The sequence below is a fragment of the Mastigoproctus giganteus genome, chromosome 4, assembly GCF_048544385.1.
Source record: "Mastigoproctus giganteus isolate SK-2022 chromosome 4, ASM4854438v1, whole genome shotgun sequence".
NCBI classification, from domain to species: Eukaryota; Metazoa; Arthropoda; class Arachnida; order Uropygi; family Thelyphonidae; genus Mastigoproctus; species Mastigoproctus giganteus.
In genome coordinates, this window is record NC_143578.1 from 182,864,538 (window position 1) to 182,887,764 (window position 23,227).

The 23,227-nt window shown below is 37.1% G+C and overlaps 1 protein-coding gene across 3 annotated transcripts in view; it reads right to left on the reverse strand.

Annotated features, from left to right (window-relative positions):
* LOC150087235 (ras-specific guanine nucleotide-releasing factor RalGPS1-like) overlaps window positions 1-23,227 on the reverse strand; it is a 419,169-nt gene that overhangs the window by 196,081 nt on the left and 199,861 nt on the right. For all 3 annotated transcript variants that reach the window (XM_090371091.1, XM_090371092.1, XM_090371090.1), the window contains exons 5-6: window positions 22,304-22,387; window positions 8,170-8,352 (exon numbers count right to left, since the gene is read on the reverse strand). In XM_090371091.1, coding sequence (XP_090227217.1) covers window positions 8,170-8,352; window positions 22,304-22,387 — 267 coding nt within the window. The remainder of the gene's footprint in view (window positions 1-8,169; window positions 8,353-22,303; window positions 22,388-23,227) is intronic.

The following is a 23,227-nucleotide window of genomic DNA, read 5'->3' on the forward strand; positions in this document are numbered from 1 at the left end:
ATTCTTTTTTAACAAGGATGAAATCCACCATTTTGTTGATGCTACTGCAGTGCCTCTGGTGGGGAGCAGACATAGCTACTAACTGTTTCAAAAAAAATATATATATACAGTGGAACTTCTCTATTATGAACTTCTATTTAACGAATTTCTCTATATTATGAATTTTTTCGCAAAACAAATGAAACTATATTACATGTAAAATTAACCCCATATAACGAAGTGTTAGTCTCTCTATAACGAATTTTTATAAAAAATTAGTAAAAGCATTTTTGAAGATTTTCAAGCATTTACTGCTAAACAGCAGCTCAAATATATTTAATTTCAATTATATATAATTTCGGAGGGAAGCCTTCTTCCCTCCGAAATTTCGCATTAGCATCTGGAATTGTTTGTTTGTTTGTTATTTGGTTTTCAGGAGCATTAGCAACTAAGGCCATATTGCTCCGGGGATATGCGGTGGTCATTCCCTGACCTTTCCGCATCCTCTGTATTTGGTGGTGACAGGCTTGAACCCCGGTCTAATCAAGAAGTGTGTGCTACGCACTGCTGCTCCTTCCCACCTGGCTACGGAGGCGCCGCATCTGGAATTAAATAATCATCCTTTTTAGTGAACACTTGTGGCCACTGACGCCCGTAGGAGGGTCTTTGTTTCATTTTTGTTACAGTTATTAAACCAAATGTGTTTCTTAAAAGTGGTCGTAAACTTTACAATAAATAGATTTGTAAATTGATATTGGTTCAGGGGAAAACGAAATTCGCCGAGGTAAACCTTTAGCATACTGCGGCGGCAATACATAGAATGCTACCATAGTCGGTTTTTTAGTAACGCCTACTGAGTGACATTAGCTTCTCACCCCAATTGTACCACGTGACCTTCATGTCAATCATTATGATATGTCCGTTCTCGTCTAACTGGACTCCCAGTAGATGGTTTTCATGATTTTTTTTTTTTTAATTTCGTTCTTCATCAATCACATAGGCTATATGCTCTTGTATTTTTTTTTTTTCTGAAAAGTAACATACAGCATACATTAATCATACATTTTCTTTCGTGTATATATGAATGAAAGCAGAATAAAAGAAATTCATAAAGTCGTATATTTCTTCAAAGGGAGTGATACTGTTGAATTGGCAAGTGAACGTCATTGAGTAGGCGGTACTAACAATTCACTATATGGCCAGCACAGCGAAGTTTGCAGTGTATGTATCGGCAAGAGCTGCAGTCCAGTAATTTTTACAACTGCGAAAACAATGTAGAAGAGAAAGTGTTTAAGTATTAATTATAAAGCAAAGATTGTTATGATATTGACCAGGGTTTTAAGAAAAAAGATGTTGCGGAGAAACATGGCATGTCTGTAAGCAGTTTATCTACGATTTTAAAAAAATCGAGAATCAATTTTAAATGCAATTGAAGGAGGAGCAGACAAGAAGCGAATTAAATTGCGTATATACGAAGATGTTGATAAAGCTGTTTTAAAATGGGTGCAAATGATACGTGAAAAGAATATCCCAATATCAGGCCTAATAATTAATCCCAATATCGGGCCTAATAATAATCACAGTCCCTTGGACATACAGAATTTAATGCGAGAACTGGGTGGCTAGATAAATTAAGAAGCGCCACAGAATTGTGGAAAAGGTTATTTGTGGAGAAAGTGTTAATGTAAGCGAAGAAGATTGCAACAGTTGGAGGAACAATACCTTAAAGGAGATTTTGGAAGAATATGAGCGTAACGATGTTTTTAATGCTGACGAAATGGGTTTATTCTTTAAATGTTTACCAAATAGAACACTTGCTTTTAAGAATGATAAATGTTTTGGCGAAAAACAAAGCAAAGAAAGAATCACTATGCTAGTTGGAGCAAATATGACAGGAAGTGAAAAATTAAGACTTTTAGTCGTCAGAATATCAAAAAACCCAAGATGTTTTAGAGGCACAAAATCTTTGGAAGTTGACTACACCTTTAATAAAAAAGCATGGATGACAAGTGATATTTTTATGAACGGATATTAAAACTAGACAAGCGTATAACAAAAGAAAAAAGGAAAATCTTGTTGGTAACTGACAACTGTCCGGCACTTCCTGCCAATATTTCTGCCAAACTTAAAAGTGCGAAGTTGTTTTTACCACCAAGCGTAACGTCAAAACTCCAGCCAATGGACCTAGGCATTATTAAAAATTTTAAATTTCATTATCGAAAGAGAATAATAATGAAGATTGTCAATGCGTTATCAAAAAATAGAAACTTGGAGGTTACAATTAACCTTAGAGATTGCATCTCTGAACTGGCAAAAGTTTGGACAAACGATGTCGCTGAATACACTATTCAAAATTGTTTTTCGAAAGCGGGATTTGCATTGAATACAGAAGTCAAACAACGACTGGATGAACAAGGTGAACTGCCCCTTTCACAACTGAAAAACTATTGGACATTATTAGAATTGTCCAGAAACATCGAAAATGAAATAACACTGGATAGTTATGTTTATGTAGATCACAGCAGAACATCCAAATGAAGATGAAATACTGCTGAACAGTGTTAGATGCAACCATGATCACGAAGAAATTAATGATGACACTGAAGAGACGCATCAGAACTACCTGTAGAAAAGCCAACTCATGAAGTAACGATTAATGCTTTTAAAATGGTTCGTATGGGTCTACAGTTTTGTGAAAATGTTCCTGATAATGTTTTTAATGCTATGAACAAATGTGAGGTTTTCTTTGAGAATCAGACAATTTTTTAATTGTACTGTGCAAACGAAAATTACAGATTTTTTTTTTTTTAATTTGTGATATTTACCGGCGAAAATTGTGTTTGTTTGTTATTTGGAGCATTAGCAACTAAGGCCATATCGCTGCAGGGATAGGCGGTGGTCATTCCCTGACCTTTCCACATCCTCTGTATTTGGTGGTGAAGGACTCGAACCCTGGTCTAATCAAGAAGTGTGTGCTACGCACTGCTGCTCCTGCCCACCTGGCTACGGAGGCGCCTGAAAATTGTGTAAACATAATTTAAATAAGTATGTTTTTGAAATAAAATACATTAAAAATAAATGTAGATTCGTTTTCATTTTCTCATTAGATAACAATTTCTAATAAAAGATATTCTCTGTATAACGAGATTTCTCTATAACAAATTTTTTCGCCGGATTTATCAAATTCGTTATAGGGAAGTTCGACTGTATATATATATTTTCACTATTGTGGCTATCTTTCCATACTACAATATACCCATTCATTTTATTTACAACACTGCTATCAGCATACGAAGTTGTTAAGCTATTTTGTAATAATCCTATATATACATACATATATTTATAAATGTAATTAATTATAGCCTGCTTTATACTGTAGTTCTTCTACAAGAAGATTATAATTATACAAAAAATTAAACTGTAAGGCTCTCATCAACTGGTGTAATACCACCACTGCTTATTGGAGGCTTCAAGTGGTGAAATCCATGTTTAGTCTCCAGAGCAAATCCCTTGTGTTTTTGGTGGTTTCATCACACACACACACACACACACACACACACACACACACACACACACACACACACACACACACACACACACACACACACACACACACAACAAAAATAAAATTGTATTTTGAAATATCCATAATTAGTAGCAAGGACCTGTTCTTGCTGTCTTTAAGAACACACATCCAGCGACCTGCAGCATAATATTTGTTTTGGCTCCTAGTGAAAAAATGGGCTTAACAATCCTTATTTAGGAAGTCAGGTGATAAAGTTTTAATATAATAATCATGTTTAATGTGTATAATAAATTTTCCCTTATATTTTTACATAACTTAAATAGACAGTATTAGTTTCTACAAACTGAATATTTTGTCTCTACTGGAAGCAATAAAGGCAATCCATATCATGCACAAAACACAGCACAATTACGGAACGTCATATGTATGTTTTAATACTTTTCATTAACAATAACCTTTTTGGTATACAAGAACAGGCAAACTGACATGATTAGCATTAGTACAGGCATATGATGCAAGAAAGTAAGCTTATGCAGCATCAGCCAAAAAAAAAAAAAAAAAAAAAAAACACGCTCCCATTTCACACGTCCGTTTGTTCCAAGTACCTACCTCAGCCTTGAATTTATTTAGGCTATCAACTTCCACAACAAAGGATGGAAGTCTGTTCCACCAACCAACCACCCGCTGGCTAAAGGCAAACTTCCACACATCTATCCTACATCCGTCTTTCCTCAATTTGAATTTATGCCCTCTCAAATGATTATTCTGAGCAAGACGAAGAATTCCGTCAGCATTGAGCATGCTCAAGCCATCCAAGGCTTTATACACCTCAATAAGATCACCTCGCAGGTGCCTAGTCTCAAGACACTGTAATTTGGAAATATAAGCCTTTTTTCGTAAGAGCAACCCTTTGTTCCATTCACCAATCTTGTTGCCCTTCTCTGTACTCGTTCCATCAGCTCTACATCCTTCTTAAAATGAGGCCTCCAGCCCTGTATACAGTACTCAAGGTGTGGCCTGACCATTTCCTTATACAAAAGGAGAATCACCTCCTTATCCCTGCTAGCAAATTTCCTGTATATCATTGACAAGACACCACAAGCTGTCCTTTGCAGAATGTTTGCACTGTCAGAAAACTTCATATCTGCCTACACAATTACCTCCAGGTCCCTTTCGTTCTCTACCACTGTCACTGTAGTACCACAGAGTTGATACTTCACTCTGGGGTTGCTGCTTCCCATATGTAGTACTTTACATTTGTCAATGTTAAACTTCATTTGCCACCTCTTAGCCCATCTGCTCAACTTTTCTAGATCCTCTTGCAGCAGCATACTGTCATTAGTGTCCTTAATAACCCTGCCAACCTTTGTATCGTCTGCAAACTTGGACATTAAGCTTGATATTCCATCATCAATATCATTTATAAATACAGAAAACAACAATGGACCCAATACTGAACCCTGAGGGACTCCACTAATAACATTAGTCCATGATGAGCAGTGTCCATTAATTACCACTCTGTCTTCTCCCACTCAACCATCCCTTTATCCAATTTTGTTAAGGCAAGACTTTCCCTTAACAAAACCATGCTGTGTCCGAGCTATAACTGAAGTCTTGTTTAGATGATCTTGCAGTGCTTGTTTAACCAGTGCCTCCATTAATTTTCCTGGAACAGAAGTTAACAGGTCTATAATTACTTGTGTTGCCCTTTGATCCTCCTTTGTGAATTGGGGTCATATTTGCACATCTCCAGTCTATGGGTACCTCCCCCGAGTCCAAAGAAGCTCTCATAATTATGGCTAAGAGTTTGCTTACTTCCTTTGCTGCCTCCTTTAATATAACTGGGTAGATCCCATCCACCCTGGGTGCCTTCCTTATATTTAACTTCAACAATTTCTCCTCCTATTTACTCTCAGTTATAGCAAAATCACTTAGCTCCCAGTTAGAGTTTGATAAGTTTCCAGCATCCCCTCTCCTTGAATAACTCCTCTTGTGTGAATGTAGATTTAAAATGCTCATTCAGTTTATCAGCTACCTGAGCACGATCATCAATAGTCAAACCACTGATATCAACAGAACCAATCTGACTAATCCTCTTCCTTCTAGAGTATAAGTAAAGAACTCTATTGTTTTCATTTGCATCCTTTGCCAACGAATTCTCTTAATCTGCTTTTGCCTTCCTAACCTCCTTTGTGACTTTATTATAGACTAGCTTATATCTGTCTTAGGATTCTGTCTCGCCTAATAATTTATATGCATCCCATGAATTTTACTTCTCTGCCACGAGCCTCATTAATTCATCTGACATCCATTTAGGCCTAAACTTTGAACAGTATTTCTTAGGTGGTATGAAAAGTCTAGTAGCCACCAAGATTAAGTCCCTAAAGGTTTCCCATTTAGAATTCACATCAGTTAATCCCACTGTAATCGCCTTTCTGAAAGCAAAAGCCCTTCCCTTTACCCTTGATGGTAGTTACCTCTATAAGTAAATTCCACATCAGTACACTGTGATCACTGCCACCCAATGGTTCCTTTATCTGCAAATTCTTAATGAATGAATAATGAATGCTGATAATCATATCAAGAGTATTACTCCCTCTGTTGTTGAACATGTTGCTACAGAAAACAGTCATCCAATAAATCCACAAAAGTCTTGCTAGTGTGCGAGTGACCAATCCACAAGTTTCAGTCAATATCTGGAGAGATAAAAAATCCCCATTTAAGACATTGATTTACTGGCCCACTATATTTCTCTGCACAATTGCTCATTGTACTCATCAGATTCATTAGGCCTATAACACACACCTATTCTCATTTTCCCTTTCCCAGTGCTTATGTCACACCACACTGACTCAACATTGCATTGTCCACCAATGTCAACTGGAGGCACTTCCTTAGATTTTATGTGTTTCTTAACTAACAACATAACCCCTCCCTGTCCTGTCTATCCTTTCTGTACACATTATACTCCCTAAATTCCAATTCTGCACTGCTTATATCTGTGTGACACCATGTCTCTGATATCCCAACAATATCCACCTTTGATGTCTTGACTAGCACTTCAAACTCATCAAATTTATTAACTATACTTCTAGCATTGGTGTACACAAGTATTCATGCACCTATTCCTACTCTTAGTTACCCTAACACAGCCCATGTATTTACTTATTTCACTATGACTCCCAGCAGTCCTGGAAATCCCAAGCAATTTGCTTTCCAGGCTGCTGCTCATTCCAATAGAAGCAGTGCAAGAATCACTTTTGCCTCAGCCTGCGGCCACTCTTAATCTTTTAGTCCGTGTATTTTCAGCCAAGCTAGCAGTTTTCCGACCCATCTAACACTGTCTTGATAGTATCAGCAAATATTCTTGCACCATTTATTTATGTGTACCCCATCCCTGTAGAAGCAGTCTCTTCGGTTAAAAAGTACTCTGGCTCTCATCATATACTCACTCCTATCGTGTCTGAGCAGAATTGCATACATTCAAATTCAAACCTAGCTTGCGATTTTTTTTTTTTTTTTTTTTACATTGACCAGTACTTGCTAATTAAATCTGCAGATCTCTTACTCTTAAGGTCATTAGTGCCAACGTGTACAACAATATCACCTTTTGTATCCTTAAAAGATGATATCTGCTCTACGTCATCAACTTTTGCCCATGGCAGACATACCCTGGTCCTGTTCCACCTATCCTTTTTGCATATATTCCCCATCTCCCTGACAATAGAGTCACCAACAATAACTATTTCCTGTGGGACCAGCCCATTCTTCTTTGAAGATTGCCTCTGTGTTGACTGCTGCACAGGAGGGAGCTCTGGCATTGAGTTCGGTAGCTGAGAGATTGATGGGCCCTTCATATTAATTTCTTCGAGGTCATTATCCTACAACTCAAACTCTCATACACACCCATCAGAATGCTAAGTTGGTGCCTAATTCCTTGGCACTCTAGACACCTAACATACACAAAGACATCCTCCTTTGCTAGATCATGTCCTGTTCCCTTTACCAATGACACGGGGATTGTATAGTCCCCGTGTCAATGATATTCAGCTGAATCTGTGTGCTACAGGCCTGACTGAGGTTATACATATAAGGCCTTAAATGGTTTGAGCAAGCTCAATGCTGATGGAAATCTTCCTCTTGTTCAGATTACCCACCTGCGTGGGAATAAATTCAAATTGAGGAAAGACAGTTGTACAATAGTTGTACAGAAATTTGCCTTTAGCAGCGGTTGGTTGATTGCTGTAACAAGCTTCCATTTTTTGTTGTGGAAGTTGAGAGCTTAAATAAATTCAAGGCAGAACTAGACAAACATTTGGAGTAAATGGGTGGGTGAAATGGGAAGGGGTGGGTTTTTTTTTTTTTTTTTGGCTGATGCCTTATAAGCTTGCTTTCTTGCATCATATTCCTCTACTAATGAATCTTGAAAAATAGTTAAACTGCATTAAGAGCATGCATTCTAGATTCAATTAATATGCTAATCTGTCACAACTGCTCTAATAGCATTTTTATTCCTTTAATTCTGTTAAAATGACTTGCAATATATTGTCTCCCCCTTTCAACTTACTGTAACTTTAGATTTATTCACTGCTTTAGCCACCAAAGTTCCTTATATTATACAACATTTTACATAAATATATATATAAATACATAACTCTACTTACAGCCCATGTTTTTGACAATCGAAATATTGGAGCACTCTGCAAGGCAGAAATGATGGCAAATTCTGAGTGAAGATTGTTAAGTTCATGCAACCTCTTTGCTATTTTGATGAAATGCGCTATAGTATCAGCTCTATTCTTGGGAGTTTGAGCAGACAACACTTCCTTTACAGTCCAAAAGCTAACCTAGTATTTTTTTTTTTTAACAAACAAATCAAGTTTTAAATAAGAAAACACGTAATTATTTAATATTTCATGAACACAGAAAAAATTCTGATCACACACACACACACACACACACACACACACACACACACACACACACACACACACACACACACACACACACACACACACACACACACACACACACACACACACACACGTTCAAAAAAAATTGCATCACCTAGAAATTTCACATTTATAACGCTTTTCCACGATAGTATGTTACATTAATGACAAGCATCACAAACAGAAATATAAACAAAAGATATTTATTAATAGTTAAGGCAAAGCTAAGTAATATTTGACAGGTGCTCTCAAAATATTCCAAAATTAGCATTTGCAAACTTTATACAACAGTTTTGGTAAACACTACAATTATGGCTGAAATGTTATCAGAAGCCCTCAATTTGCTTCAGTTTACCATTTTAAATGGAAAACAAAATGAACAGTTCACCAGGTGAAAACTAATATTTAGTTAAACTGCCTCTGGCCCTGATGACAGCAGCACACTGTCGAGGCATTGACAAGATCAATTTCTGATGATAATCAACTGATAGTTTGTGGTTCCAAACATGAATTACGGCTTCCTGAAGTTAACAAAGGGTGTTTGGTTTCTTTCTGGCAATTGCAGGTTCTACACAATGCCAACAGTTCTCTATAGGATTCAGGTCTGGCTGGGCTGTTTCCTAGCCAGCTAAGAGTTGTAATGGACCATTCTTCCAACCATTTTTTCACCTGTAACAAATGTAAACACATTACTGTCAAACCTCTAATGCAGAAATGAAGCTAAAGTAACTACAGAAGTGTCTACTTACACTTTTTGCCCGATGACAAGGAGCAGAGTTGTCCTGAAAGATGCAATTTCTTGGCAGGTTGAAATGGTCTCTAATGGTTAGTAGAAATTTGCCTTCCAATATAGCCAGGTACCCACTGGCATTTATGGAACATTTTATAAACTGCAGGTGATCTACTTCGCGATACGAAATGCACCCCCATATCATTTGGCTTGTAGGAAATTTCACTGTAGACACCATACAGTCTGAATGGTATTCTTCACCACATCTACGGCAAATCGTTTGTCCACCATCAGAGCCATGCAGGTTGAATTTCTTCTCATCCGAGAAAATAACTGACTTCCACTGCTCGGGGATTACACCAAATTAATCGGGCCTTTTTAATTTTTTGTGTGAGGAGCTCTTGCTACCACTCCTGTATGTTCTTCCCATTCTCTTTTAAGGCTCAGACGAAGAAGCTTTACGGTTTTTAAGGCACAAGTGCTTCACAACACGGTCCTGTTTTGGCATAGAGACTCGTTTGCATCCAGTTCCTTTTTTCCTATCAGCTGAACCAGGATTCTTGAGTTTGGAAAGAAACTCACTGTCGACTGATTAGAAGACACTATAAGCAATATGACAGGAAGAACATCCTTCCTCATGTAAAGCAACAATAGCACTCTTTCTTCATGGTGTCAACTGCACGTAACTTGCCATCCTGACGCAAGCAAGGAACGACTGACTTTTGCAGAGCATGCTTATATAGCTGAAAGTAACAGCTGAAGCAATATTACGTCATCACTTACACGTGTCAATCTTATCTGATGCAATCTGTAAGAAATATTGCCATATACTTACATTATTCAGATGACAATTACAATTTTAAGGGATGATGCACTTTCTTTGAACACCAGTGTATATACACACAAACATATACAGTGGGGCTTCGACTTATGATGACATCGACATCTAATATTCTCAGGCACCGATATACTTTCCATACGATTGTTTATTTTAAGTGCCGATGATATTTGCAGGTACCGATGGCTTTCTGACATAGCCCGAATGATACATGGGTGAAAATTTTCAGACACATGGCACACAGAACATCACTCGTATGATTGTTCTCAACCAATTAGCATCTTTTCCATTGTTGAACGTTATTGTACAAAATGTGGAGTGCAGAACATCACTTTTACGATTGTTCCAGATCTGTGACGATCTATCATAGATCTGAAACTTAAAGCTCCATCAACCAGTGGCAGTGATGTACACTTTGAAGACTTTAAAGCCAGCATAGGCCAGTTCGAGCAATTCAAAAAAAAGGGCAAATATCAAAAGTGTTGAAAGGCATGGGAAGCATCCAGTGCTGATAAAAAAGCAGCTGAGACCTTTAAAATTGAATTCCAAGAGTTTGTTGAACAGGAGGGTTATCTTCCCCAGCAGGTTTTTAACATTGACAAAACCGGCCTCTTCTGGAAGCGAATGCCCAGGAGAACGTACATCACTAAAGATGAGGCTAGGTTACTTGGGCATAAGCCTATGAAAGATGGGTTCACTCTCCTCTTGGGTGCCAATGCCTCTTGAGATTTTAAGCTGAAGCCTTTGCTTGTGTATCACTCTAACACCCCCAGAGTATTTAAACAACAAAAGGTCGACAAAAGCATGCTGAGAGTGCTTCAGCTCAGTAACAAGAAGGCCTGGGTTACAGGATATGTCTTCAATGAATGGGAGCTTGAAGTTTCTATCCTTCAGTGAAGGGTTATCTTGAGAAAAATAAGCTTCCTATGAAGACACTGCTCCTGCTGGATAATGCACTAGGCCATGATCCCAACTTTGTTCAATCTCTTGAGGCACAATTTGACTTTGTTCAAGTCAAATTTTTGCCACCCAACACCACTCCTCTTCATCAACCAATGACCAGCAAGTGATTGCAAACTTCAAGAAAATCTTCACAAGTTGCTTTGCAACAACCTCTGGTGAAAATGCTATCACCTTCAAAGATTTCTGGAGGTCGAAGTTCAACATGCTGCATTGTGTGAGGCTCATTGCAAGTTGTTGGAATGATGTCTCCACCAGGTGCTTAAATTCAACCTTGAAAAATATCTGGCCTTTAATTATCTATAACGTTGATGGATTTGAAGATGATCGTGCTTTGACAAATGATATTGTTACTCTTGATAAATCAATGGGTCTAGAAGTTGGTGAAGAGGACCTTATTGGCACTCACAGGCATGAGCTAACAGCAGAGGAGCTACGAGAGTTGGACAAAAATTACAAAGAGTGACACTGGAGAGGAAGAGGAAGAAGACACCCAAAAAGTGTCATCTGAAGACTGTAATTTCTTGTTGGGAGCGTTTAAGAGAAGTGATAAAAAAAAACACCCCGACACTGAAAACACTGAACTCGTGATGTACAAAATGGAAGACAAAGTCATTTCTTACTTCAGGAAGCTACAAAAAAAAGTCATAAAAAAACAGTCCACTTTAAACAGTTTCTTTGTCAGTAGCAACAACAGACTGAAAAGACACTTGATATAGTCCCACCACCACTACGCCACTATTGATTTCATCAGCTCTGCACTTCAAGTCTAAGGTAAATGCTAATTTATTGTTTGTTTTTTTTATTTTAAGATGTTTTATGACTATTTATTAAATAATCTTTATAAAGCACTAATTTTTAATGTAAAAATGATGTATAATATGTAAGAAATACCTATTTTGTGTTGTTGGGGAACGAATTACAGGAAATCAGTGTATAATTGGTTTCAACTTACAATATTTTCAACATACAATGTATTTTGTGGAACAAATTACATTGGATGTTGGGGCCCCCATTGTACATGAAAGTAGCATTTTAATTTTTTCAAATTTAATATGCGTCTGTAAAGAGTACATAATCAATAATAATGAATATATATAAAGTATAATGTATAATCAGTTATTCAACTGTAGAGTAAAACATCAGTTAGTACTAACAACAAACAAGGAAAGTAAATAAATCAGTACATGTCTCCACAATGCAGCCCATAACAATACTGCCAAGGCTATACATTTATACTTGCAATATAGCATGAGCTTAATCTTTCAATCCTCACTACTTCTGAATTATTGCTATATAAAGATGAAAATGACACAGTTTCTACAAGAAAAAGAATGTGACTTGTTTTTTTTTTTCTTTTTTGTAAATGCAAGCATGTCAGCTCAGGAGGTACTGATTTCTTACTAACAAATTTTAAAAAAAATTTCTATTTCACAGACTAATTTGGTCAAATCTAATAGTTTAAAAGGAGCACTTGTCATATTTCTCTATATCAGTTTAATCTGAAACTCTAAGTGCATGATGATGTTGAACATGTGGGATGAAAGATATTTTTGACAAATCTGTAATAGCTCTCAGAAACCTTGATGTTGCTGGATATTACAGATCATCGGTAGTGGAGCCTTCTTGTCCAAGTAAAGATGTTTTCTAGAGCACTGAACTGGCTTTTTTCAAGTTCTAAATCAGCCCCCAAAAAACCAACAGAAAGCTGTACAGTAACACATCTCACAATGTTGAATCAGAATTTGTGAATCTGATAATAAATTTAAGTACTTTTTTTTTTATTTAACAGCTGAATTGTTTTTTTGGCTTCTATTTAAAGGAAAAAGCTCATTTAAGATGAACAAAATGTTTTTCTCTAGCATGCATGCATAAATGACATATCTTTTTTTCAACACCCCTACACACAATGGTGCACAAGTCAGTGTGTATTTCCTTTCCACAGATCCTCTAATGTTTTGGTTTTTGAGCATACACCTTATCTTTCATATCCCTATACAAAAATATCAAAGGGAGTCCAGTGGCCTAGGAGGATATTCAAAACCACTCCCTCTGCAATCCATCCATTGTTTGTAAAATTCCCTGTCCAGACATAGACAGGCAGTATGAAAATGTGGAAGTGTGGCATCCTGTTGAAAATATACCATCGCACCTGAAAACAGGTTTCTGATATTAGGTACTGCATAATTTCTTAACATTTCAAGATAACTATTCCCAGAAACAGTGCCATCGGATCTGTAAGGCCCATAATCTGGCAAAAGGAGATTCCCATGCACACAGTCACCTCTGGCAGATTAACCTTTTTTCTGCAAGGTGAGGAAAGGATTTTTCACTGGCCCAGACACAATAGGAGGGACTATATGCTGAAAGCCTTGTGGATTAATTCAAGACTTGAGGGAATCTGCAAGGCTCTGGGGGGGGGGGATTTTTATCAGCATTGCCCATATTTATAGGTAATAGGAATTGTTTGCATTGTCTTTCTGCAACTTATGGCCTCCTATCCTTGTGGTACACTTTTTAACCAGATGTTTGTCTGGTTAGGACACAGTCAGCCCTCGGCAGTCTAGGATTGTGGGTCCTCTACTGCTGCAGCTTCAACGGGTATTGTGTTTAAATCAAACAACTGCTGGGACTGTTTAATCCCAACAAGCATTTAAGATACATGTTGCTGGAGTGTGAGTATTGGCAGAGGGAGTAAAATCAGAGAACTTGGTAACATCTAACAACATTTATTACAAACAGAATTAATCATATGCACAGTATTCTTTCTTGCCATCTTGTCATCATTTTTAATTATGTTGGTAATGAGTTTGAACCTGGGATAATCGTAAGGACTTTTGCCATTTTGAATATCTTTATAATGCTTTCCTTTGTTACGTGTTTAACAAATAAATTCAACAGAACTAATCAATTGTATTCGTTTTAAAGAGAATTGTCAGGAGGATTTCATACTATTAGGATGGAAGCATTTGGTTTTAACATATTTATTCTGTCTTAACGTTCACCAATCACACAGAAAGAAACTGTATGCTTACCAGGACCAGTTGTTATCTTTGAGAGCCGATAGTTTGGCTTTCCTCCTTCCAGTAGGATGCTAGGGTGCGGTTCTCCTCTGGACTCAGAGATTCTCTGTCTCCTTGGTCCTCCCACTTCTGTTACTTCGGCTAGTTCGGGCATGATGTGGACAACATCCGAAAAGGCTTCAATGCTACAACGACAATCACAACAACAGCAGCAACAACATCAACAACCACAGTAACTCTCTTTTTTTTTTTCTCTCCTCCTCTCCTGTTAGGTCCTCTTTTTTTGGCTTTTTTATATCCTTTAGTTTCCTTTCTCTTCCAAGACCAACACTTTCATTGGCCACTACGAGTCATGGATTTTCTGTCCATGACGGTCCAGGAATGACTCACAACCAAAGAGGAGTCCCTTTGTCTCTGCTTGTTTTATCTGGTGCCACGATGTCAGAGATATTAATAAAACCGCTCACCTACTTTCTCACACTGGCTTCCCTCTTGGCCGGACTCCCATGACATCCTTTCTGTTTCCATCTCCTTTCTGGCCATAAAATCTCTTTAAATAGTGTGCTTTGCGTGAGAAACTAGGCTTCTGTGTTCTTTCCTTGCACATTAATTAATTCATTTCTAGATAACATTTCCCTCTAGTTAACGGTTTCCTACATACAGTGTTTTGCTGTGATTGTTTTGTTCTTTGGCCCGCATGTGCTGGTAGGAACTAGGGAGGCTTTGTCTTACTTCTTATCAGATATGGAGAGAAAAATCGTGCAACCCAGTTAGAGCAAGAGGTTTTTACATTCCCTGACATACAGACTTTTCCTAGCTACTTTGGGAAAATTTTTTTCTCTATTCTTCCATCTGTTACTGGGTTCCCAATAGTTTTGTGATTCAGCTCAATGTTCCTCTGGTACAATATCAACAAGTTAATAATTGACTGAATTGGATGGAGTCACAGGGAAAGTAAAACTCTCAGGCTAACAGAATCTATTTTGAAGAGATGGTATTCGTTTGAACAAAGGTGGTGCAAGGATTTTTATCAGTATCATCAAGGATACCATAAAGGTACAGGGAAACTGCTAGCTGGGGGAGGGGGGATGAGAAGGGTAATTTAGATCCGCATTGATCTGATGATATTGGTCAAAAGAAATGCTTGCACTCACCTCATGAATTTATGTTCGTTGCCACTACAGCCAATGATGATAGGATGTGTTCTAAGGGTGAAATGTTTCTAATGAGAGGGAGGATATAGCTTGGGATACAAACCTAAATAACTTCAAGAGGTGTGTCAGAATAGAAAACTATAGAAGATTACTTGGTCTCAACTGTGTCTACAGTAATGTCAGGAGTGTTGTCAATAAAATGGCTGAATTTGAACTCCTGGCTATGACAACTAATGCTGATATAATATGGCTAACAGAAACATGGTGCCACCCAGAAATTGGTGATGATGAGTTCCACTACGGTATGTATAATGTATTTAGGAAAGACAGGGAAGATAAAACAGGTGGAGAAGCCATGCTTCTTATCAAAAACAGCAGAGTGCAAAAAGAGCTTTTGCTGAGTCTGAAGTTACATCTGCCACTACAGAATATGTGTGGTGTGATTTAACTAGAAGCAAAGGGAAAACGAAAGTGAGAGTAATCTACAGATTAGAAGATTGTGAAGAATGTGACAAGAGTCTTTACATGCAGATGGAATGGGCAAGCAAGTATGATGTCTTATTATGGGTGACTTTAATCTGCCCCGGATTGATTGGAATAAGTGGGAGAGAAACTTGATTTGGGTAAAAACTTTAAATAAACTACACGATTATTATTTGTACCAGCATGTTAGAGAAAGTGCTAGAGTTGAAAATATTCTTGACCTCATCATTACCAACGATTCAGATGATATCACAGGGCTTAAAGTACAGGAACCATTGTCAGGAAGTGATCAGGTAATTGTCGGCTGGAATATGAAGAAAGGTGTTGCAGTAGTTAAATGTAAAGGCACAGATTTTAACTTCAGAAGAGGAGACTTTGACAGTTTCAGGCGCTATATGGCATCTGTGAACTGGGTGGACTGCTGAGGGATGGTGAATACATTTGAATTATGGAATACTTTTAAAACAAAAATCACAGAAACCATGAATACTTACATACCTTTAAGAAAGTATTGCAGGAGGAGGATGATGAAATGGATGAATGCGGAGCTGATTGGTCAAACAGAGCCAAAAAAGATAGCACAGGACAGTTACTGATTGATGAAAAGTACTGAAGCCTACAACAGGTATAAGCTAATCTGTAATAGTACTAAAATTAAGGTCGGGGAGGCCAAGGCTGCATATGAGAAAGCAGCATTGGCTAAGAAAGCAAAGAAGGGGAAGCAATTTTTCATGTATGTGAATACATTGTTGTTTGGTTTTTAGGAGCATTAGCAACTAAGGCCATGTTCATGTATGTGAATACAAGGAAGTAAGGAAACAAATCGGATTGGATCATTGTGCACTGGCGTGGGAAAGTCTTATACAACCCAGCTGATATTGTGGGTGAATTTAACAGGTACTTTGCATCTGTCTTTACTGATGAAAGACCCTTTATGCTGAGCAGAGGCTGAGCCATATGGTATTAGTGACGTTGTAATTACAGATGATTGTTTATTAGAAAAACTTTTGCGCATAAAGGCAAGTAAGGCTCCCGGAGTTGATGACATATACCCTGTAGTTTTGAAAGCACAAGGGAGTACGTTGAACCATTGAAGTTAATAATTGGATCAGGGGAGATTCCTCTGGACTGAAGAAGTGCCAATGTATCGCCAAAACATAAGTGGTTCTAAGAATGAAGTTGGTAACTAAGACCAGTAAGTCTAACTTCAGTAGTAGGAAAAATCTTAGAAGCAGTGATTATGAGTGCAATCCAGGAACATTTAGACAGATATGGCATTTTGAAGGACACACAACATGGCTTTATTAAGGGTAAATCATGTGTAAATCTGTGTCAAAATAGCCTAACTTAGTAGGCTATTTTATTTGGATTTTGGTTTATTTGGATTTTATCAAGGCACTTAAATTGGTCCCTCATGAGAGGTTGCTGTATAAGCTTGAACAGGTTGGGATTACTGGTAAAATTCTAAGATGAATTGCTGGGTGGCTGTAAGGCAGAGAGTTGTGATTAAAGGGTATTCCTCAGATTGATGTAACACCAGGAGTGGGGTCCCTCAAGGATTGGTTCTTGGACCACTGTTGTTTCTCATTTCCATAAATGACATTGACAAAGGGGTAGAAGGTGTGAGGTCAAAATTTGCAGAGTCAATAATGATCAGTGCCAGCATGCAGCACTCCTTTAAGATGACTCGAACAGACTTCAAAGGTGGTCAGAGAAGTGGTAGCTATGTGGTAAGTGGTAGAAATGCTGCTAAATGCAAAGTCATACACTTGGGGAATAACAACCCACAAATAAACTATACACTTGCTGGGGTTGCATTAAACACAACGGAGGAGGGAAGGGATCTGGGAGTTCAATATGGGGAGATATTAAGTTTTCTGAACAGTTTAAAACAGGCAGCCCCTAAAGTCCATGGTGTCCTACCAATGATTTATCGAATGCTATCCTGTAGAGATAGGGAGGTCATAATCCCACTGTAAGGCAATTGTAAGACCATATTTGGAATACTGTGTTCAGGTATGGAGACCTCATCTTAACAAAGACATTGAGATTCTTGAAAAGGTCCAAAGATGGGCAACTAGAATGGAGAGATCAGCAGAAGGATGACTGTATGAGGGAAGACTCCAATTAGGTGGGCTACAGAACTAGGCAACCAGGCACCTCAGAGGGGACCTGATTGAGGTTTATAAGGCACTGAGAGCGATTAGTAAAATGAATTAAGGTGGAATTCACACTGTTATAAAGAATTCCAGAACTTCGGGTCATAAATTCAAATTACAGGGCTTGAAGTTTAGATTAGATTGTAGGAGGTTTTCTTTTAGCCAGTGAGTTGTTGATAGCTGGAACAAGTTGCCTTCGCAGGTAGTTGAGGCTGACAGTTTGAATAAATTCCAAGGTCTCCTGGATACTTACCTCTGTTAGGAGGGAACATATAATTTGTGTTTTCTTATCTACTTGGTTGGTTTTTTGCCAGTGCAGCAAAAGCCTGTGGTTCCTTGCACTATGACAAATATTATTAATATAAACACAGTTGCGATTATTCAAATGTCCACTTAGTTTGAACATGGCTTGTCTGACCACACAACCCTGCTCTCAAAAGCACTGATTCTACCATTTTTATGACAATACCACTCAAATTGCAATTGTCAATCTGGATCATATTCCTGTGTTACACGTGGTAATCAAGATCTAAAAGGCTTCGGATTTATGTCCTCTAAGATTCTTATAACACTCTTTGGACCCATTTGCAGTTCTCGTGAACACTGTCTTGTTGACGTCTGTGGGAAATATTCAAATGCATTCACAAAAGCTTCAATGTTTTCAATACTTGTTGATATTGTTTTGCTCCCACTGTTTGTCTTACTGATATTGTGTACAGTTCACATTCCTCAAATTTATCACAGACAGGTTAGTGTTACACAAGTAGATGCCCTTGTTCTATATTGTTTTTCTCATGCATGCTGAACCTCTAAGACATTTTCAAATTTCCATTTAAGATTTGCCTTTCTCTCATCAAAATGTAATTGCACATTCTCTGTTATTTCTATAGGTTTCAGCCAATCTGAATAAAAGAAATAATACAAATCAGTCACCTAATTTGCAAATTATGGATCGTTAAAGTGTGTATACATAATTTTGGCTCACCCTGCATATATGAAATAAGAATCTATTGTCTTCACCATGTCTGCCCATCCACACATAACAGCTCAACTCCATTGAATGGATTTTCATCAAATTTTATATTTAATTCTTTTAGAAAGATTTGTTGAGCCATCCCAAATTTCATAAAAATCGGACAAACAGAAATCTGGCAATTACAACAAGAGGATATCAAAAAGTTTGTACCCTTATCTAGAAATAATAGCCTTAGAAAGGTGAAACTTCACAGGAACTTTAATCCTTTTCTAGGTACTCTCCATGTATAGTAACACATTTCTCCCATCTATGGATCAGTTATTTAATACCTTGATCATAGAAGTCTGCACTTTTTGCCTGAAACCACGATTCCACTTCACTGATGACTTCCTGAGACAGATCAAAGCGGCATCCACGCAATGGTTTCTTCATTTCTCGAAACAAGAAGTCTGACGGTGCTAGGTTAGGAGAATAGGGTGGATGCTACAGTAGTTTGAAGCCACACCAGGCAACAAAGTTGGTGGTGGCAATGACCATGTGGACCAGTGCATTGTCTGACAGAAGATGGACACCTTTAGTTAACATTCAACACCTTTTCATCTTCAAAGCATCGTGTAACCGTTTCAAAAGATTTCTGTAGTATTCTTCAGTAAGTGTGGAACCACGAGGTAGGTAATCTGGCAGGATAACCCCTTTTCTGTCGCAAAACATGGACAACATCACCTTCTTCACAGATGGAGTGGTCTTTCCTTTTTTTGGGAGGTGGGGAGGAGGTGTGCTTCCACTGCTTTGACATGAATTTAGTCTCTAGATCATACTGGTACACACAGCATTTGTCATTTGTCACCAAATCAACAAAGAATTCTCAACATCTGAATTACACAAATCCAACAGTTGGCGAGGACATTGCATTTGATATTGCTTCTGCAAAGGCATCAGCAATCTTGGAACCCACCGTGCAGAGACCTTAGCCATGTACAGACCCATAACTAATTCCCATTGCATTTGCGATGACATAAATTGCCACAAGTCTTTCACTCGGCACCACCTGCTCAACCTTTGCAACCATCTCACTGTCTATGGATCTTGAAGGCCTTCCTTCTCTTGGCTTGTCAAAGACACTTGTATGATAGCACTGGAACTTCCGATTCCACTATTTTAGTGTCATAGGATGGACAATTCTACCCATACACAGCTTTCATTTCTTCATCAATTTCCTGAGCTTTCTTGCCCTACAAATGCAGGAACTTGATCACTGCTCGATACTTCACTTTGTCAACCATAGTGTCTTCCTAAGATTCCGGGCTCTACCTCTGGTGTAAGGGAATGAAATTTCACATGCTAGTTATTGAATAGGTAGACAACTTACATTAAAAACAGTATCTTCCTACTGACGTTTTATCTAGGTCAGGGTACGAACTTTTTGATAACCCCTCGTATTATTTCTTTTTTTCCATACAAATTGTATGGAAAAAAGAAATAATAAGAGAAAGAGTATTACATATTACACAGTTTAACTGAATTGAACAGCTAAACTTAGAGAACTTAAAACTATATTTTATTAAGTGTTCCATAAAGTTATAATCTTTGTAATTAAGTGATAAGAAGATAACAATGTTTACTTTTCACTTCTATGAATCACTCACAAAAATAGAAAAAAACCCAATTAATTTAAGAAAAAAATGAACAGTTGAAATGTAAAACACTGCATACATTATCTATTTTCTTTCCAATTTTACTAGCTGCATTACAACCTTGGTAGTAAACACTACATACTTCATAACCTGATAAAAGTGCAACTAAATGACATCCTGTTATTCTTTTCTTTCATTCAAAGTTCTAAACAGTTAGCAGCTTCCAACTTAGGCCAATAGTAAATGAATAGGATAAGAATTCACAATATACATATAATTTCAGAATTGGGAGTCATATCATAGAAAACACGACTAAGAATCCTGGTGATAACTTAAATTTGACTTAATCAAAAGTTAAACTTCTTAAATGGGAATAGCTTTGGTAAGTAAATGCAACCACTGAAATGGGACTGGCTTTGTAAATAAGTAAATGCAACCATTTACTTGTTTCATTAAATTCACCAGAAATTATTAGTTCTTGGGTCTCTTTTATATTTGTATATTCATTTATATGCCAATCAAATTTAATTAGCTCTTTTTTGCAGTAAGGAGTTTTTATAGTATCTTGGGACCTTTTTTTCCTGGGCTCCAAATTGCAAAAGAGTGACTATAATTAAGTCACAAAGTAGGAATGGAAGGGGGAAAAAAACAGGAAATCGACCTCAACGTAATATTATTTTTCAACATAATCACAAAAGAGATTTATACAGTTTTTTCACTGCTTTATGAAAATTCTGGAAACCTACTACATAAGCAACATAAGAACTTGTTGCTTTTGTAACCAGTGATTTACATTAATTCAAACTCCACATCATAAAAATGGAATCAACTTGACAAAAGTGACATTCTGAATGGGTCTCAGGCACAGTTTTATGAAAGAGAGCTCTTGCTAACTAATCTGGTAAATTACTATGGCAAGGTTATATTCAACAGTATACAAGAAACTTTGACATTTTGGATTTTAATAAGGCTTTTGATACAGTTCCTTATGAGAGGTTATTGTAGAAATTAGAGAAGGTTGAGATAACAGGCAAGATCCATTGATGGATTAGAGGTTCATTGAAGGATAAGAGGATTGCAAGTGGATATCGATCAGCGCTGACTGGAATAGCGAGAGGCCCTTCAGGGATCAGTGCTCAAACCATACTCATTTTATTTTAATTAAAATTAAACCATTTTAATTAAAAATCATTGTAATTAAAAGCAATATATTTACAATTAACTACATACCTATTTTTACACAAATACACGTCGTTCACATTTTTAAAACCCAAGAATTTGTTCATCTTCATCATACAAAAACAGTTCATGGAATATGTCAAGGGTTATGTTTTCTGGTTTAATTTTGAGTTGTAGAAAAGTAAACTTTCAAGTTCATCAATATTTATAGCAAACACATTTCCATATTGAGTCACTGTTTACAGAGAAATCAATATTCGGCACAGCACAGTACAGTATAGTATAGTAAAACAGGCAACGTCAAATGGCTCGGTTAAATAATCAAAGCCTCCCATTACACACACATAACATCAATAAGAGCAATGTCACATCATCTATGCCTATAGGTTTTGGTTTCGTGATTTTTTAAGTAAGAAAGTACTGTATATGCTTAATGATTTCTTTATAATTTATTGTGCAGTGTAATTAAATTTTATCATGTAAAATGTTAAAAGAAAGAGCAAAAATAATTGAATTAAAAAGTAGACTGGTTCTTTTTGAGATGTGAAAAATTACTAAAAAAGGGTCAACTTATACAGCAAATATACCATTAAGTATAAACTTTCAAGGCAAAAAATAAGTCAACTTGCATACCAGAATGCAGTAACTAAAATTCTCAGGATGGTTATAAACACATACAATACACATATACACACAGTTTTTTGACTTACATGGTTAAATCTTTGTGTGAAGGCCACAATATTTGGTGCTAATGTCAACTTTGATTTCTTATTCCAAGCACAACTTGTAAGCTCCTACAACAAAACATTTTTTTTTTTTTATATTAAGAAAATAAACACAAATATTTCCAATAACTTTTGTGTATTTCTTATATTAACTCTAACGTACACAATAAATTTTGGTGCCATATCTAAAATAATGTACAGTAAACTGTCAAAATAACGGAACCTCAAATAACAGAACACTGAGATTGAATGTTTACATAAAGTACAGATGGCTCACAGTGCTGAAAAAAGAAAACTGCAAGTCACGCAATTACTGTATTTATTTACGTTTGCCATTTTGAAAGTAAATTCTGTACTGATATCACAGATTATACCATTGTTTTACATTTATTTTAAATTAAAAACCCCCTCACAATGGCTCCTAAAGTTAATAAACCTCATACAGAGAAGAAAAGAAGAACAACATTAAAGCTTAGTAGCAAACTTAATATAACCAAAACTATTACATTAGGGTCACCCAGAAAGTTAATTCATATACCCATGTGTAAATTGTTGTTGTTACACAGTCTTGAAGATGTAGGGTGGCTCCTAAACATAAGTTATACTCCGCATTGGCTTGTGTCTGTAAATTGCGTGTTCTCTGGTTAATTTGCCTGTTTTGCTGGACGAAAAACCACAGTTTCTGGAGGGGGAAAACCTTGCTGTCTACACCTGAGATTGACTAATTCAGCCACAGAGTGAAAAAAGCCCATAAAAGTTCTTCGCGTCATCGATGGAAATTGAACCCTGGCCTTTTCCACCCAACATGGGGAGGACGGTGACGATACCACCGTGCTACCAGCGCAGACTAAACTTGATATAACAAAGAAAATTGAATGGGATGCAAGTAGGAGTGTATTAATGGCAGAA